A 19262-nucleotide genomic window follows, 5' to 3' on the forward strand; every position below is an offset into this window, starting at 1 on the left:
CTCAGATTTAAATATAAAAACTATGATTTATTCATTAATAGAAACTTTAAAAAAGACCAACTTTAGAGAAAGCAAGAAAAAGCTTAGAAAACTGTGAAAGGGTCTTTGATCACAATCTTACAGATTATATGTTCAAAAATTAATAAATTACTTACGATTTTAGTTTGGCTGGAAAGCAGTAAATAGACTGTTGTAAATAGTGACTTCAGATAAAACATACTGGAATAATTAGTGAGAAGTTATTTAACTTAATTACAGCAGGTCTTTGGACTCCTCTTGTATAAATGGTTTCAAGTAAAAATGAAAACTTTTGGTAGAACAGGTTTATCATAACCGCAGAGGGTACATAGTCTGACACTTAGGATATAAGCTGTTGTCTCATTATCACGTTATGATGGCTAAAACTGTGTGTTACTTAGTATTTCCTTCCTCTGCTTGATCAGAAATATGCATTCACTGACGAGTGGGAGATAATGTGTTATACTTTGACTTTTTTTAAAAAATCCAAAAAGCCACTGGCCAATGAGGAACAGGATTAACTACAAGTGAAATGTTACTGTACACTGTAAAGTGATGTAGATTTCACAGGGTTCAGTGGTAGGAAAAGGAGCCGATCAGCTAGTGCAGCTAATTGCTGCATTGGCATTCGTCCTTCATTTGATGTTTTGATGTGTGATTTTTTTTATTTTTGCTTGTTTACTAAGAATTACGGTGACTACTCTAGCATATTTCCCTCAGTTTTCTTCCCTTCTCCCCAGCTCAAAATTAGTTTAAAATTTCTCTTTTTCTGGAAAGCTTCTCGAGATGCAAGGTTTACAGTTCCATCACCAAACTCGGCACTTTTTAGGAGGATCCATGTAGTTTGTCTTGGTGCATGAAAAGGCTTCAGAAAACTCCGGAGAGTTTTGCAATGATCCTATGACCCTTTAAAACAAAACAACATCTTGTTAATTGTTGCTTGCCTTTGTTTAAAACAAACAAGACGACGCACATTTTGTAACTCTTTTTTGCATCACCTCAAAATACTGTGGGAAACGCCTATATTTCTTAACTCTGTTGCTTCCATTTCACCTCAGGTGGCTGTGGTTTGTCATTTCAGTTTGTATTGTCCCTATTGCAACTCCCCAAAATACAGGACCTGTCCCTTCTGCATTACTGGCTCTCACAAAACTTCCATTTATTTCACTAGGAACAGGTTTATTGCTTGTAGTTAGTTTTCACTGAGAATGTTTTCAGCTATGTTTTGCTGACAAGTTTCTTGGTAAAGGGGAAGCACGACCCTGAGGTAGAGGACTGCGGCGTAACTTTTCAGTGAATGTCCATTTACATTTTTACACGAATCAAGTTTTAACTAAGATCGTACTGCTTCTCTGGGCATTCTCCACAAATGTTCCAGTGAATGAGTTTCCTGAAAAAAGATTCATACAAAGAACAGTTTTCAAGTGAATACAAGGATATTCCAGCTAAGCAGTTTTTATGTGTGTAATTGTGAACGTATGTGAATATATCTGCTAGAAGTTGCTCGTTCCTTCAGGAAGGGAAATACAGCATGCACATACCTATGCAGGAAAACAACTTCAGCTTCAAATGTCAAGTATAGATACTGGTGCACATTGATTGTGGACCAGGAATTATTTGAAGAGCTGTTTCTTTGAGTAATTTGTGGTTATTCTGTGAATAATCTTAATCATTAGATTCAACAGAACCAGGAAGTGTCCACAGAAGCTGAGGTGAAGTTCAGCAGCTGACATCTGCAACAATTTGACCGTCTCTACAAGATCAAAAGCAAGACTATTTGCTAACAGGTCTCAGGAGCCAGCAGCAGCGCAGGAGACAGTGCAGAGAAATTATTACAAAAAGAGTCATGCATTTAAGTGATCTAGCAGTGCTTCATTGCTCTTAAAGACTAGAATGGCTAAAATGGGATTTTGTCAGAAACAGAGAAAAAGTATTTTGGGTGTTATAAAACTCTACTTCTATTTGTTATTAACAAACAGATAAAACAGCAGTGGGATAAGAATCCTGCTTCAACACTAATATCGCCAGAACTACAGGGATTTGGTACATAAGCAGGGCTTGACCTGTATCTCTTGTTGTACTTGCTATGTTTTAATTTTGCATGTTAATGCTAGGACACAGATTCCCTTTCGCCTGCCCTTGACAATTACCTGATCTAAGGCATCTTTCTGTTAACTTACTTTTCTAGTGGACAAAAGAGTCTACCTGTCCAGTACTCAGAGTTGTTAGCCCATAAACTAAAATTGTACTATGCAATTAACAATTTTTATGAAGAGCTTCCTGTCCTACCTGTAAGGAGGAATAGCCTGCAGTTAGTGTAGCAGGTGTTAAAACAAACAAACAAACAAAACCCCACCCCACCCCTCAAATAAAAAAAAAAGGCACATTGGGAGCCATTGTGACATTTTAATATTACGTCATTAGGCAGTAATTTTGTGGGTATGTCTTGTGTACTGAAATGCTTTGTATTTGAGAGCTCTTAGGGGGGCCTCATCCTGAAAATTACTTCACATCCTAAAATGTTGTATGGTTTCTCATTAATACTTGTGTAATTCCATATAAAGTTTATATAGCCTTTCATACTGATGTAAAACCAGCACAATACATGATGTAATATATCCAAGATGTACACGAATACAATTACACAAAGATGCTGAACTAGTGAACTGCAAAGGACTCGTGACTCATACAAATTAGATATGCAAAGAGGAGGCACAGTTCTGAAGAACTGCTGCAGAGCCTCATTAGCATTGCGACCAAATTGCTGATTGTAGGACTGGATGTATAAACTGCCTCCGGGAGAGATCTGCAGATAGTGTAAAAACCACCCACAGTGAAATGCCAGTCAAGTAGCAATTGAAAGAACAGTCACTGCTTTCACTAAATATTTGAGTATGTGGGATAAACAAAATAATGCTTTGGTGCAAAGCCGTTGAAAGAAAGATACTGGGATTAATGTACTGAATTGTATCAGGAGAGAAGTCAGCCATTGTGTATCTGAATCCTGGAGATGACACAGCCTTTCAAAGCTAACAGAGATGTTGTGATGTCTACATTGCTATTTGATCTCATAGCATTTGCCCAAACGGATTTATTAGAGCAAAAACATTGCTACACTACTGATGAATAGGTTGCTCTGACTTCAGTTCAAAACAAAAGATCCTAGTGTGGCCCAAAGACTTCCACCCTGAACAACCAAGTTTCCTGCATGACTCTACTGAATTCAAGCCCACCTGTTCTTGGGAAGGCTGACTGAGGACACAAGGCAGAAAATACAAATTTGCTTATTGCACCACAGCATACAGGTTTGTTACTGACTGGGGGGCAGTGATCTTCCACCTAAAACTCACTTCTGTTACTCTTGCAAGAGAGGACAAATAGTGACCTTGTGTAACACCTGGGATAACCAGTTCTGGGCTGCAGGCATTGCAACTAATGCTGTTAACAGTGAAGACGGGCCAATCCGCTCTGTTGGAACAGCAGAATGTCTTTCTAGCTCTAGATGGCAAAGGCATTCCTCATTCCAATGACAGCAAAGGCTATCGACAGAAGGTCATTTCTCTCTCATGTCAGTATTACTGTTTAAAAGAAGATTAATTCTTCTCCGTGCTTGGAAGAGTAAAATCCTTGCACTCCACAGATGAACTGGAGATTTTACCTGTGACTTTAGTGGAGTACGGAAGTCCATCCATAGCCTTTGGTCTTTATGAGAACCCTATCAGGAGCTACTGCGGGAGCCAGGGGACTTCCAGTAGAGCACTGGATTCCAGACACAGTCACTGTGACTCTGCTGTAACAATCATGCACATCTGGTAACAGCCAAGTGATGGTCCTTGTGTCGTGGGATGACGACTGTTCAAAGCTTCTCAATAGTGTGGACAGAATTAAGTTGTATCATCTCAAGGATGAGGACAACTCCCCCACAGCCTCATTCTGCCTGTGGAGCTTCCTGGGAAGGACTGTGCCTGTTTCTGTCGGCACAGAGGCATGGCAGGGCTGGGAGGTTTAGAGGGACAGTCTGTCTTTCTCTCTCTTAACCATCTTCAGCGTGGTATGCCTATATATATGTATATGCTTAAATCTACCGTGGTAAGTGCAACCTAGGTTTTTGTGTGGAGTTCTTTAAATTCTATAGCTAAAAGCTGTGTTGCACCTAGGAACTGCACTGAAGATTATTATACATGCTGACCTGAATTTCCCTGGGCTGTGCACGTCAGTTTTGATGGAGTTCACAGCATATTCTGGTCTGTATGTTCCACACCACACCTACAGATGTAACAAAGAAAAGCATTTGTTAGCAATAAGATTGTCCAGGAAGAGACCTGCTGTCATTTCACTATGAAATACTTAATGTTGTGAGAATAAATGACAAAATACCTCAGAACATAAAGAAAAAAATGTATATTTTGTTTTTTTTTAAAAAAAAGTATAGAATACCTGTGCGAAGTTCAGAAAAAACAGCTGCTTGTGGTTCATTTCAAGACCAGGAAGAAGTTTTTCTTTTCCATGCTTTTTCACAAAGTTTTTATAGGCCTGTAGAATGAATTGAGTAGAAACGTTACAACTTCCAGCCCAGACAGTCGAAATGGTGACAAGGAGGAACATGGGTTCTTTGACGTAATTAATCATGGACTACCTTGGCCATCCATCTTACCACATGCCACCTTTAAGCAGAAAAAGACAGGGCCATTTCTTAGTACTGTGATACCAGTGGCCTGACTGAATCAAGACAGTTTTCTCATTGAATGGGCTTTACAGTAGTATTTTACAACAGGTTTAGTGAAGCTGCCCGACTTATATTGGAATAAATGGTAAGAGAGACAGGCTTAAAGAAGGCAATATATTGTAGCTAAAAGAAGCCAAGGCTAATGGATTAATTTTGGTAAGATGGGTACACCCAGATAACAAGATCTTTGCATAACTATGCACCTTTTTACAGGGGAAGAAATTAAGAACGCAAAGGAGGACAGTTGTGTTCTGAAATACAGTTGTTACAGAGAGTTAGTAGTACTCTTCAGTAAGCTTTGTAATAATTAATGTATTAAATTCCATTGGACTGTTACATATTCACCTAGCAAATCCTTTCACAGGGTTAATTAATGACTGCATAAAGCAAGATGGTTGGGTGTTTAAAAAGTAGAATATGTTCTGTAATGGAAATGACTGTGAGATTCTCTGACATCAACTGAGGGGTAGGTGCGGTGAGGCATCAGCAAGCTTTGTGCTAAACCAGCCTCCAAATCATCGGGGTTCAGAGCTGTCTGTGTAAAGATTCACCCGCAGCAGCTCTGTCTCCTGCAGAGTAATCTTTTCTACTCTGCTTGGCACTGGGCAGGTCTCAGCTGGAGCACTCTGTCCAGTTTTGGGCACTGCACTTCAGGAAAGATGTGGACCAACTGGAGAGGGCCCAGAAGAAAGCAGCAAGAATGAGCAGAGGTCTAGCAAACATGACCTGTGAGGAAAGACTGAAAGAATTGGGTTTGTTTAGTCTAAAGAAGAGAAGTCTGGGCCTTCAAGTATGTAACAGTCTTCAAATACGTAAAAGGTCGCAGAAAAGAAAGGAGCAGATCGCTCTCTGTTTCCACTGTTGAAAGCAAAGACATGATGGCACTCAAACTGCAGCAAGGAGGTAGTGGAACTTCTCTTATGGTATGCTTGAATGATACAGAAATGGTTGATTCTACCTGCTAGGAGGGGGGGTGGACTAGATGACCTCTCAAGATTCCTTTTGGACCTTTTTTTACTATTTATGTGATGTCACAATAATTATGAGTATCTAATTCTTTTTTTGTAATACTTCTGACCTCCTAATTTTTCTTTCTACTCCCATTCCTTTCAGAAAGAGTATGCCCTTTCGTGGGTTTGTACTGGGTTTTTTTTTAAATGCACAAATGTTCCAGTAATTGAAGATCAGACTAATCTAATATGCCATACTGATGCCTCTTTTAGGCTTCCAAATCATTCTTTAAACTCTCACTAGTTGTATTTGCCCTCAAACATGTATATTTCTAGTGAAGTAAGTGTTGCTGATGGCTTTGTTTGCAGAAGCTGTGATGATAACTTTGAGAAGCTGAGTTGGCCCATGCATCCCAGCAGGCTCTTTGTTGAGGAATGACAGCACTCCAGTTGTCAAGTGTTGAATGTTTTGCCATGGAACAAGGTGTTCAGGGAAAAAGAGGGAGGATCATGTTATTAAGACCTGCAACCATCAGATTTGCAAGTAACAAGAAAAGAAGCAGCTGACCTGCTTCTCACCTCTCAACCTGCATTCACAAAGAGAAGACCTCTGCTGCTTTTATTTTCAGTCTCAAAGTTGGCCAATCTAAGGGGCTAAGTATCTATTTCAGGAAGAGAATGGAAGGAAAGCCAAAAAGCATACAAGCTCCCATGAAGGCTTAGTGCAAGGAGTCCAGATGTCACTGACATCTTTGGCTACCTGGACAGGGGACCCAAGTCACTTGTACAAGATGGTATTTTGAACAGTTTTTTGAACAGTGAATAGTGTTCCATGTAGGCAGAGACTGTTTATGGATAGAGCTTAGAAGGAAGTCATTCTGTCCCTCCTTCCTGGCATAAAAAAGCTGGTGAAGACAGACAGCCAGAGGCAAACAGCTGCTCAGTATCATCAGTTTAGTTAGGTGATGGTCCAAGTGTGATTCATTAAATGTTTTCATTCTACAAATTCCCTATTCACAAAAGGAAAAAAAAATAGAAAGAAGTCAGCTGAAAAAGAGTGCACTACGAAGAGATAATATGTATCCCAAAATAATTAACAGAATGAAAGAAATACAACAGCTGGTCAATAGTTTTAAACCATGCCTTGATGATGCAGTAGGTATGGTCCTGTCCCTAACACAAAAATAATACTTCTTCTTCAAAGGCTCTGAAATTAATTTTCTTAATCTGTGATGGTTTCAGCTAAAATAGAAAAATGGATACTTCTTACCTTATACGCTTGTCTAATACCCCCATTATCAGCAATGTTTTCTCCTAGTGTGTTGATTCCACTCAGCTGTAAAATAGAAAGGAAGAGTATAGTTTTCTGAAAAGAAGAGCTTATCCAGGACCTGTAATGCCAAACTTTATGCGTTTTTTTTTTAAAGGTGAGAATTCCCTTAAAATCTGAAGTTTTAGCAGAAGATTATGTTAACATCTCTGAAAAGTCTTTGCCTCCCATGTGTCAAAATCCATGCGAATGCTATTGTTTTCCCTAATCCTCTTCCTTCCCCTACAGGCTTTCTAGGCTCTCATATCTCTTTTACCCAGATTTTCTGATGCTTAGTCATTATTCATTAATTCTTCCTATTTTCTCTATGTCTTTAACCCTCAGCTTCTTACTACAGTTCCAGTTAGAGGAAGTGGGCAGAATCTGTCTGTATAGTCTATGAAACAAGTAAAAATCCAAATAGTTGAAATTACCAGTTAACAGACATCAGCAAATCTGCTAGAAAGTCAGTATTTTCCTGTATATTAGGCAAGTTAGGTAGCTCTTTGGTAGCAAGATACACAGAAGATATTTATTTAGCTGGTATAGTATTCGTAAGTCAGTGAAGCATCACTAAAAATGATGAAGCTTTGGTAATGAAGAATCTGTAATTTTATTTTTAAAAAATTATATTTTCAACCTTTAGGCCAAGATATTGGGGTATGATATTCAAAGCTGCAAAACTTAGAATCATCATTAGATTGAATTTAACATGTGAAAAATGGCAGAAAAATATGTTGAAATATTATTCTCTATGTTCAGTGGTCTCTCTCAACAGTTTAACACACAGATTAGGAAGACCTCAGGGCTGGAAGTTTTATCTTTTCCCTGTTCTGTATGACGGAATATATTGTCAGCTTCTAAGAAAACCAGACCAGTGGTAGAGAAATAGCTTCCTGTACAGAGAAAAAGCTTCTTTTAAGTGTCTTTTCATTCGCCACTTAACTCTAGGAGGTTCCATCCAAGAGAAATTTTGTTCTTTACAGAAGAACAGGCACACTTCAGTGCCGCATGTGGTTATCCAGTGAAGTCCGAAATAAACAAGGTGGATGTTAAAACTCAGCAGTCTTCCACAATGCAACGCAACCGAGTGCTCCTGGAGTAAAACTGCTTTCCTTCTTTTACTGTGCAGCAGTGGTCCGGGGCTGACACTTGTCACGACACTTGCCGTGTGGAAGGTGCAGGACTGTGACCTGAAAACTGCACTGGTGCAGTATGTACCTTCGCTGACAGAATGATGGCAGCTCAGCTAGTAACTGTGGTTGAAATTTGCTATCTGTAGCTCTGAAGTCTGTGCACTGCCAGCCCGGGACAGTAAAACCCCTATGGCAGCAGGGAGGGAGCAGTGTGAGGATGGTTAACTGTCTCTAGATGATTAAAGCTGGGTTGTGTGCTAGACACAGTGCAAGTGCCTTAGCAGAGCATTTGCTCACCCCTGAAATGACATGCTGTGAAGCGCTGTGTTACTTATACAGGGCTGTTTCCTTCCAGTGGCAGTTTTGCAGCTTGCAGTTAATAGGAACAGGACTGGTTGTCTGTTTGGTATGAGTAGTCGTAATATCACTGTCACCTGTTTCTGTGAGTTAATGGAATATTGATCTTGTTGGGACACAGAACAGACCTGATCCTGCTAACTCTTCTCGTGAAATTAGGGCTTCCAGACACAGGCACTACACTGAATGCCTAATAATTTTAACTGTGCAGAATGCTATAAATGCAGTCACATTTAGATTGCCTGCCTCCCCTAAATCTGCATATCATCTTTTCATCTCCTACTGTACCCTGATTCTTCTCAGACTTTTTTGCTCTGTAGTCTAGATGTTTGTCTTGGGGAAGGAGCAAGAAACTTTTGAGTGAAGGAAGGCAGCAGGCAGGATTTGTTTTGATGGGGATATATATTATTTGTGCATCAAGATTTGGGGAAATGAGGTTCAAACTTCCAAAATTTTGTTTTCTGTTCCTTTATGGAACAGAAAAAAATAGCCTTTGAGGCCCAAAAAGGCTTCTAGAATTTCAGAACATAAATCCTGCCTCTTTCAGAACAGTCAGTGTATGTGTGGAGTTTTTACCACTATTTTTAAGAATCTCTTTTGCCCCCCTCCCCCCCCCTTTTTTTGGTGTAGGGGCGACAGTGTTGGCCATAAGCCAAGAGAGCATTCATGTGAATAAGGGTTTACATGTTTAGGACGTAAGATTTTGTGCTTCCTCATTAAAAATAACATTGGTAGTTACAAATAAATATGACATACCTGCTGTCCACCTGCTAGGTCCCATGAAAAGTTTCCATACTGGTACACCATACACTGGGATAACTCCTTAAAATTGCGTGCTGATTCTTCAGTCCACCAGTCTACGAGGTCTCCATTCTCATTAAAATTTCTGCCTGTAATAGTATTTTAACAGAATTACATATACAGGAAAAGAGGTTTTTGATGCAGTAAGAGGGGTAGCAAGTAAATATAATCATTCATGCAAAAAAATCGCTGTAATGAGGCAGTTGTACAGATGATGTTTTTTTTGCCTCCCCCCCCCCCACCCCGAGGGCTGTATTTCAGCAGAGGAGGAAAACAAACTAATTCAGACTGAATCCGAAGATGGGATTAAGGCTCTCTTAGGAAGCCTGCTATGGTTCTGACCTGTGACTCAATGCTGGACTGACCATAGTGCGGGTCTAGAAGTGAATGATGTGGCTGGGCAGCAGGTCTGATAACTAGACCCTTGGGTTCACACCTATGCCAGCCTAGTGACACACCCTGTTCACAATTATGTGTATTTTATGATGGGTTTTGACATAGCCTTTGGGAAAAGCAAGTGACCAGCAACTATATTAAAAGCCCTTGTGTGCCGCAGGCGCACATCCTGGGCTGTTGCTGTAGCCTAGCAGCTACAGGAGTGTCTGTGGGATTCTTTGGATAGAGCTTTAGGGAATCATCATGGGGAACAATACTATAAAGCCTCAGAAATCCAGATTAGGTCTTATATATGGAAATTTCATCTTCATTTTATCTGCCCCCTGGAATGATTAAGCACTAAAGCATGTAAATCATTCTGTGCGTTGTAGATTTTGTAACTAGAAACTCAGTGCCTTACCATTGTCATCAAAACCATGTGTGATTTCGTGACCGATGACCATGCCTATGCCACCGTAATTCAGAGATTTGGGCTGGGATGCACTGAAGAAAGGGGGCTGCAAAATGCCAGCAGGGAAGACTGCAAAAAAACCCACAACACAAGTCAGGCACTGCCTCATTATCCTATGTGCGCAGTGCGAACAGGCCGTTTTTATGGGCTTCAACCAAAGTCATGCTGTTCCCTCAGATTTACCAGCAACAATAAGTGAATTGACATGTGGTAATGGCTATAGGGTAGTAGGAACAGATCAGCAGGACTGCTCCCCTACCCCCTCAAGCCTAGGGTAAAGCTCTTCAGACACTTGCAGAATCATAATGAGTTTTTACTTTGTGCTTGTTACTATTTTACTTTGCAAAAAAGCAGTTTACTTTTCCAATTTACAGCACTTCGCATTCTCAGACTCCTGTATCATTATTAAATAAACCTCACAACATCATGAAAAGTGGGAGGGTGTTCCCCTAAAAGAATAAATTATTTGATCATTGCCCCCACCACAAATCAATTTGAGAGAGAGGAATTTATTCTTCCACTGAAAATACCAGTAACTCCCACTAGAATCAATAAAAATAGGCCAAGCTGGCAATGAAAGAACTGGAACAAAGCAGTTCTTTTCACTCACTTCTGTGCCCATTTTTCTAGGCTTTTAAGAAACAAATTAGTAGAAAAGAAATCATGTTGCAATTGTGATCTTTTTATAAATGAAGAATTAAAAAAAATTCTATAAAATATTCGGTTACACTTTATATCTCATGCAGGCCTTTTCCCTATATTTCAGCCTGTTGCAGCAATATAAAGTACTAATTCTCACTGTGAATGACAGGTATGTAACTCTACAAAACCTGAACAAAAAAGAGGAATTGGATGACAGTTTTCACACAACAAAAGAAAGAAAACAGATACTTCTTGCATGTCAGCGTAAATCCAGTACAGTTCTAGCAGTTTCTTTCAAGAGGAGAAAGAACCATGGGAAAATTGAAAAATAATAAACAGGTTAGAAAAGAAACTATTTCTGCTGTCCTGTGCAAACTGCTGCCTACAGTCACAGTAATTCTATTACATTGTTAGTTTGACGTGGAATTAAATAGCCAAATGTTTTGATGTTATTATCAGAAAGTATTGACAGTAAGGACAAGAGTGTAAATGCCATTTTGATGACTGGCAAACCAGTGATATCTGGAGTGTACAGCATCAGAATGCTGTTATTTTTGGAGATTACTGCTGGCAAGATGTTTACGCAGAATGATACACATCAGTCCTGGTGGCTTGGAATATTACAACTGTAACTCGCTTGGAGCTCAGCCTGACTTTTGCTTGAACCCATAGGACCATCTTCCCTCCCTGGATGCAGACAGTTACCCAGGACTTTCAGTTCAGTTTAATTAACACCCTGTCACCTCATCCATTTTTAGAGTAAAATGTTGGAATTCATAGATTCTATTTATTTTTAACTCCACCCTTCTGAAAACAACTTATTCCATGACTTCTGTTACATAATCCACGTCTGAAGTGGACAGGCATTCCTGCCACAGAGGGATACATTTCGAGTAGAGATTTAAAGAAAAGTGCAACTCCTTTGGGATCTAAAGGGCAGATTGTACTTCTCAGCTTTGTGGACATCCAAGGCAGGAAAAGGCAAAGTATTTCCCTCAGAATCTGTGCAGCCCTGGACAAAAGAAGAGAACACGTTGCTTTTCTTCTTGAACACGTTTGAGAACAGTAATGCCTTTACCAGGACTGACTGTGTCGCACAGTATGCCCCCAACAGCATGGGTCAGTTCAATTTTGCATACCTGCCTGTGGGTCAGAGGTAGCTGGCACCTAAAGGAACATATGGTGGGCTACCTCACTAGCAGCAATTCAGCTGATTTTTTTGAGGTTGAGTGCTTCCTTATGATCAGTGCTGCTGATGGAACAGTGAAGATCAGACCATATTAAAATGTAATAATAGAGCTCTAAATTTCCTACACATCATGCACAGAACTCCTCTTTAGAGGGATTTTTTTTTTTTTAAAGCATAATACTAAGCTAATTCAGACATCACTCTAAAGATCAGACTGCTTTAATTATCCTGTGGCATGCCATAGCTAAAGAATGAGGTAAGAATTCATGGCTCACATTAACTGCCAGTCACCGGTTTCAGTCTTCCAAATCATGATTCCTTTTCTACGAATTACTGAACAAAGCTATTTTAAACAAAGCTTTCTGAGCAGATTTTTGTGCTAAATGTTCAGTAATGAGCTAAATGCTCACCTGCTGAACTGATTGCACTGTCTTGCCATCCTTAACCAAGCAGTGCTGGTGAGTTAAGTCAACATAGTTTTGTCTCTATGAAATCTTGGATTTCACAATGCTTATTTCACGTTTTACCTTTAGAACCCACTGCAAAGCCAGAACAGTTTGGGTTAACTGGAAAAGTTCATGAACCATGGCAAATATCACCAAAGTTTTGACGAGGACATGAAACCTAAAAATAGGCGAGTATTGTAGCTGCTGAATTCATATGCAAACAGCACCGCACCAGTAGTCCGTTTGTAGTGGGCTGTATTCTCTTGCCCTGTTTATGACTGCACCGATACAAAAATTTTCTCTACGCCTCCTCGTTCTTGCCTGCATGATGTTGAGGCTGACAATGCTGCAGTCCCACTGTACCCAAAACTGTAATTCTGAAAGTGCAAGCTATTGCAAAGACACAGGCAACTAGCAGGAGAAGTCAGGATCATATTTGCAGAAGTCTGCTTAACAGATCACCTGACTCAGTAAAATCTGAAAATCTAGGACTGCAGGACTTTTTTAAATCTTCTTCAATTCTGCAGTGGGGATAGAAATAATTAAAAAGGAAAAATCCTTTTGGAAAGCTTGGCTTAGTTTGTTTTCTTCCATTATAAACCTGATGCTATTCCTTTAAACCTGCACTCGCAGAATCAAGACTTAAGTGATCGGGGGTACTAAATGAATATTTTTTTGCACAGAAAACACTGACTGTGAAAATGTTAGTATGCTGTATTAAACATACCCTGTAAAAACTGGAAGAAAACTGCATCCATTGGGCTTAGTGCAGATGTGCTTGCAGACTGAACAGCAGGGAGTGCCTTTTGCCACGTAATAAAGTATGATACTTGGTCCCAAAATAAAGCTTCCGATTACCTCTGGTGCTACTGGAAGTCCTGCTGGCAGTGGCAGTCTTGCAGATCAGTGACATTATTTTTGACACTAGTATTATAAGAGCCCAGTGGTGGAGAGTACCTGACATCTTTCACCTTGATTTAATGGTTCATTTAATACAAGAAGTGGGACTGTATCGAAAGCCTTTGTGAAGACTGAAAAGAAGTGGTAATTTCATCCCTGGCAATGAAAATAATGTCTCCACCATGTATTTTCTTTGGAAGCCTTCATAAATAAACAAGAAATAACGTTTTTTCATTTCTCTGCAGAGCTCTGCTGGACAAGGTTTTTTCATTTTTGAGAGACTTGTTTTCAGGAGTTATACATGGATCATAGTACCTCACTAATGGCTTAGAAAGGACACTGCATTTATGAAATGTGGATAATAGTATTTGCAGAACAGGTATGACAGAAATATTGTGAGGCATAATTAATGTTGTAAAATGTTTTGTGACTCTTGAAAGACTGCACCACTGTGAGGAGAGCTGGTATGGTTCAGAAGATGAGAAGCCTCTGCTTCCATGCGGTTCTAATCTTTAGCTATAATGGATTTTTTTTTTAATTTCTTTAAAAGCATTTTAATGCTTTCTTTTCTATTTTAAGTTATTTTTAACCATTGATGGTTTTGGGTAGGCTGGCATTAGAAATATTTATACTCAAAAGCATTATGAAAACTATTTCATTGAACTGAACTTTTCTCTTACTTTTTAAATTCGATTTTTTCCTTGGCTTAATCTACCAGGTTTCCATTTTTATTTTTTCAACACAAAAGAAGAAGAATTAAATGACACGGTAATTAAATTAGACGGTGAACTTGAAGTCATCTGGCAGACTTCAAATCTTGAGAACAGCAATTAAGGATGCCTCAAAATTCCTTAAACTTTTCTTAAGCCATATGTAAAAGAATGTATGTTAGAACTTTGCATTTAAGACAGCTAACAGTTAAGACTTGCAATTTAAATGGGACTACTTACAGTAATATTAGTATGGAGCTCTTATATACTGTGGTTCATAATTAGAGCTTGAAGTGCTATAGACAAGATAGCTGGTGAGAGATTTTCTGAGTAAACTTTGTCTTTTGGGAAATGCTGGTTACATTGAGCTCCAAATGTTTTGTTCCAGCTGTCACGATTATTTTTACATAGAGAAAGTGGTAACAGAGCCGTGTAGGATTTCTGTCTGCTTGGGACTTAGCAGCTCTGGAACAATGACCAGAAGCAGTGATCCCATGAGTTCCTGGTCCCATGCAGCATGGGACAGTTGGCTCAGCACAGCTTATTTGAGGCTGATCGCTGGAGTCTGTCTTCTGAGCACTGGATCTTACAGCTGTGTACGGGAAAGTACTGGAGATGAGGAAATAGAAAATGGTAATAAGGTGGTTTTTGCACTAATATTCCAGCATTATTTCATCATCGAATGCAGAACATCTGTTGCCTTAATAATACGACATTTGTTTTAGGCTGCTCTCACGCTCTGTAATTACCCTTACGGAAAGCAAAGTGTACTGCTTCACGAGAACAGGTTCGGGGCTTTGTGTTCTGGCCTACTGCGTGATACATTACAGGATTTTGAGCAGTTCAGTCAATGAACTGGTGTATTCATTAACCAGCAGGATGAAATTCAACATCCTTCCCAAAGCCATACCAAATAAGCTTATACAAAGGAATTGCGAAGGAGCTATAAGGAATGGAAGCCACGTGTACTCTATGGCAGGAAGTTCTGTGACTTTCTTTTAGTCAGTGTTTCCTTCAGGTGAAAATGCTACTGTAGTCCCTGTTCATCCCTTAAACAAGAAAAGGCTGGGGCCACCAAATGTACTTGGTCATTAAACTTCTAGCCACTCCACACTGCTATTGCTTTCATGGCTGAATCCGAAGCCTCTTCCTTGTTCTGCACAAAGGCAATTCAAAACATGAGGAGATGAAAACACTATGAATGAAACCTCTGATTTTGCTGCACTGAGGCCCTTCTGCAACCCCCATGAAATCAAGATCGTTTCACTTCTTGATTTTAAAAATGCATACATGTATATATAAATAGTTTGGCCATTAAATCTTTATCCAGTTAATAAGTTGGTAAACCTTACCTATCTGATTTCTACTTGCTGAATAAAAAGCATTGACAACAGCAGCTCCACTTATCCACCTAGTAACAACAGAAGAATAAATGTTAGAATTTTAGTTCTTAATGGCAGACTTGAGGATTACTGGAACAAACCTAGACATTGAATCACAGGATCACAGAGTAATTGAGATTGGAAGGTACTTTTGGAGGTGACTGTCAAGTCCAACACCCCAGTGCGCTCAGCCTCTTATTGCATGTCCAATCCCTTAATCATTTTAGTAGCCCTTTCCCTTCATTATTCAACTGATTAAGAACGATACTTAATTTTTGTTTCTATTTCTGCTCATGCTGCAGCATTGTACAGGCCAAATTTCCCATATAAAGAAACTGAAACACAGAACCTGAGGTTATAATGGTATCTAAACATTTGGGGATAATGGAACTTTTTTTAAGACTGTTTACTTAAAAGGATTTCTGTGTCACCTATCATTATCATATATCCAGCTACCTCAAATACCAGTACGTTATAAGTATCAGATTAGAGACTACTATATTTTTTTCCTTAACACAATTTCTTGAGGAATGAAGGTACATGCAAACATCATCATGAGCTCTTGTGGCAGAGCCACGGCTTGATTCACAGTCCTGTTTAATTTAAATAATACCTACTTTCCTTGATGAAGGGTCTCAGCATTACTTTTGGTTCCATCTTAACCCATGGGAAATAATGAGTTTTAACTATTTTTTTCTAGTTTACAGTTTTACTGGCGTTCATCAGTGATCACCTAATGAAATTCCTAGAATCACAAGCAGGACTAGTGTTTTGATGTAGGTCATTATTCTACGCATTTAATAATATTTCAGAAAAGATGTCAGAGAAAATGACAGAACAGTTCTACAAAATAAAATAGCTGGGCGTTACGCAACTGAAGTTGTGCTTCCTGGCTCCGTGCTCTCTGAGTGAAATTAATTTCTATGATAAATGATGTATTTGATAACTGTATTGCATATGCCAATCATAAGCAATGCAAAGTATTCTAACAGTGGCAGGTTTTGATTTTTTTTTACTTAAAAAAGAAGTCTGGAACAGCACTATGAAAATGATAAAGTAATAAAAAACAGAATCATAGAATAATTTAGGTGAAAAGGACCTTTAGAAGTCATATGGCCCCATGTGAAGCTAACTATCAGGTTGCTTAGGGGCTTGTTCATTCAAGATTTGAGTATCTCCAAGGATGGAGATACAGATATCTCACAACCTCTCTGGATCTTGTTTGACCACCCACACGGTGAAAAGTTTTTTCTAACATGTAGTCAGAATTTTGCACATTCCAGCTTGTGTCTCTTCCCACTTGTCTTATCACTGTGCTTCTCCGAGATGAGTCCAGCTTCTCTATATCGCCTCCCATTAGGTAGTTGAGGACAGCAATAAGACCTCCCCTTAGTCTTTTCTTCTTCAGACTGTACAAAGGTAGTTTTCATATCTTCTCAACATGAATCCAGCTCTGCAGCCCTTATTCAAATTAAGAGTCTTGCCAAGTTAGCATGACCTATGTTGACCAGAGTAATTTTTCTGATTTGGTTTAAATTAACTTCCAAATGGGTGAGAGCTGAGACAGGAAGAGTAGCCAGTGCGGCTAGGGAATGTGCCGTGTCAGTCTTCTGGTACATCTACAGACTACATTAATATTTTAATTCAGAGCAGGAGTACATTTCTGAAGTAAATTCCTGCTCATCTTCATTTAACTATGCTTTCTCTTTTCTCATGCAGTCTCTGAGCAAGAGAAACAAAATTCTCAGGGATTAAATTAATCTTTCAGATGAACTTAATTAAAAAGCTGCTCTGCAGGAGTCCACTTAATCACTCTGGGAGCTAAAGGACCAGACTAGACCTACTCCAGAATACTTAACCTTCTACACCATCTCCCAATTTCTTTGCCCTACTTGCTAATGTAGGTCCAGCCTTTGAGAAACGAGCAATGCCCTCTTACCTGCCATCTTCATGGAGGAAAAAGTGCAGAATGAAGGTCATTAAATCATCACTGATTACCCTCCAAGTACCCCCTCCTGTGGAAACTGGATGAAAGACTATATACCGTATTTTTAAATACTTACTCCTCTTTGTCCACCTTTTCTCTAAGCTTTTTCAGCCTTTTCTTCTGGGTAAATACTAAATTTTGAATAATGTTTTCAAAGTATTCTTCTTCTTTGTAGTTCAACTAAAAAGAAAGAGGGAAAAGTACTTAGGGGTGGTGTTACTGATTTGCAGTAAAATATACATGGATCTGGAAAATCTAGTCTTAAGCATTTTAGAGAGTATTTTTTGATCTACAATTAGAACTTGGTTTGCGGTGCTCCGCTACATCACAGAGTTGATATTGTTGCTGGATATATGTTAGTGGCTGTATAATTTTTTCCAGACATCTTTATTCCCTCTTTATATATATGTATTTTGAGTGGAGTTCAGCATTTGTTGGTTTCGACCCTAACTTTTGGAGTTGCCAGCTTGAAACCAGTAGCCATCTTAGAAAGAACACATGAATAAGGCTCAAATGGTGTTTTGAAAAGCATTTTTTGGTTATATGTCTGTATTTTTCAAAATTAAAACTTTGACTTCTAAGACATATTCTGTCTGAACATACATGTAGGCTAAATACATTAATGGAGTTACTCTTACAAATGAACCTACAAGATAAAAGAATGCTGAGGTCACATTTTGCAGTGAAAAAGCTCAGATGTCATTTAAATTACACGGGTCGTCCAATGTCATTCCAATCCATGGATAAATAGGCACTAAGTTATGTGTACATGCATCCACTTCAGCCAGTGTTACGTCAATCCATAGCAGACTTAGAAATACTGGACAGAACAGCATTGGCTCCATGTTTTGTTCTAGCATAATTCCTCTAGAATTTATACATTTCCTTGAAATACCATCAAATAATTATCACCATGTGTACTGGATCAGCTGTACTACACTGGCTTTTAATAAATCCTTATTTACACCTGTGCAACTGAGCATAAGGTTGAGTTATTCTGTGCAGATGCATATGGTTTGGCTTGGCTGTGAAGGCAAATTCACCATTTTTTCTGTTAAGACTCTTTTCTAATTATACCACCTATTGCGCATACTTACCTCCTGGTACTCACTGTTCAGCTTGTTGTCATCAGTCACGATCTCATCTGGGTAACCAATCCTCTCTCTAATTGCTGTTGCCTAGGGACAAGGTAATTTGATATCCATAGCAAATCCAGCCATATTTTTAAATCAGTCATAAGTTATATAATAAATGCAATATGGAAGCAACTGCAGAAAACCCAGGATGTTAATTATATATAGTTTTTGTTTACGTTTTTTTATTCATTGAAAGCACTGTAAATTTTATGGTTAATTACAACAATGGAAAATTCTACAAAGTATCTTCTGTTCCTTTCTTTTTAAGTAAACTTACAGAAATGTGCACAAGACAGCCAAACATACTTCAACTATGCTTTTGAGTTGAAAGGCTGGTTTAAACGAATAGTCGAAATTCTGAAATATTTGACATATTTTACAGCACGTAAAATAGAAATAAAATTAATAACTGGATGTTTTTTAGCTTCAGTACATTAGAGGAAAACACATGTACAAATTTTCAGAAATTTGTACAGTTTGACTCAGTTTGGGTCTGTATTCATATTTAACTAACTCCCACATCTACACTGGAGTGAAATAATTTATTTAAATGTCCCCAGATTTTGACAATGTGAAGTCCTGAACAAAGTTTTTTAACCCAAACCTTACTCAGTTTCTTTTGATAGCCAAGTATTGATTTGTATTTCATGGCAATGTTAGGAGTAATTAAAAAAAACCCAAAGAACAAATGATTCTTCAGCAATTCTTTCTACTATTTCCATGTAA

At 38.8% G+C, this 19262-nt stretch overlaps 1 protein-coding gene across 1 annotated transcript in view; it reads right to left on the reverse strand.

The window, feature by feature from the left end:
- Positions 1 to 328: 328 nt before the first annotated feature.
- The window catches only part of MME (membrane metalloendopeptidase), a 45587-nt gene continuing 26653 nt past the window's right edge, over positions 329 to 19262 (reverse strand). The window contains exons 14-22 of the mRNA XM_075157673.1: positions 18498 to 18578; positions 17477 to 17580; positions 15384 to 15442; positions 10094 to 10213; positions 9253 to 9386; positions 6965 to 7030; positions 4456 to 4551; positions 4208 to 4284; positions 329 to 924 (exon numbers count right to left, since the gene is read on the reverse strand). Of these exons, the coding sequence (XP_075013774.1) occupies positions 825 to 924; positions 4208 to 4284; positions 4456 to 4551; positions 6965 to 7030; positions 9253 to 9386; positions 10094 to 10213; positions 15384 to 15442; positions 17477 to 17580; positions 18498 to 18578 (837 nt within the window). The 3' untranslated portion in view covers positions 329 to 824. The remainder of the gene's footprint in view (positions 925 to 4207; positions 4285 to 4455; positions 4552 to 6964; positions 7031 to 9252; positions 9387 to 10093; positions 10214 to 15383; positions 15443 to 17476; positions 17581 to 18497; positions 18579 to 19262) is intronic.

Source organism: Calonectris borealis, chromosome 9 (genome assembly GCF_964195595.1).
Source record: "Calonectris borealis chromosome 9, bCalBor7.hap1.2, whole genome shotgun sequence".
Lineage (NCBI taxonomy): Eukaryota > Metazoa > Chordata > Aves > Procellariiformes > Procellariidae > Calonectris > Calonectris borealis.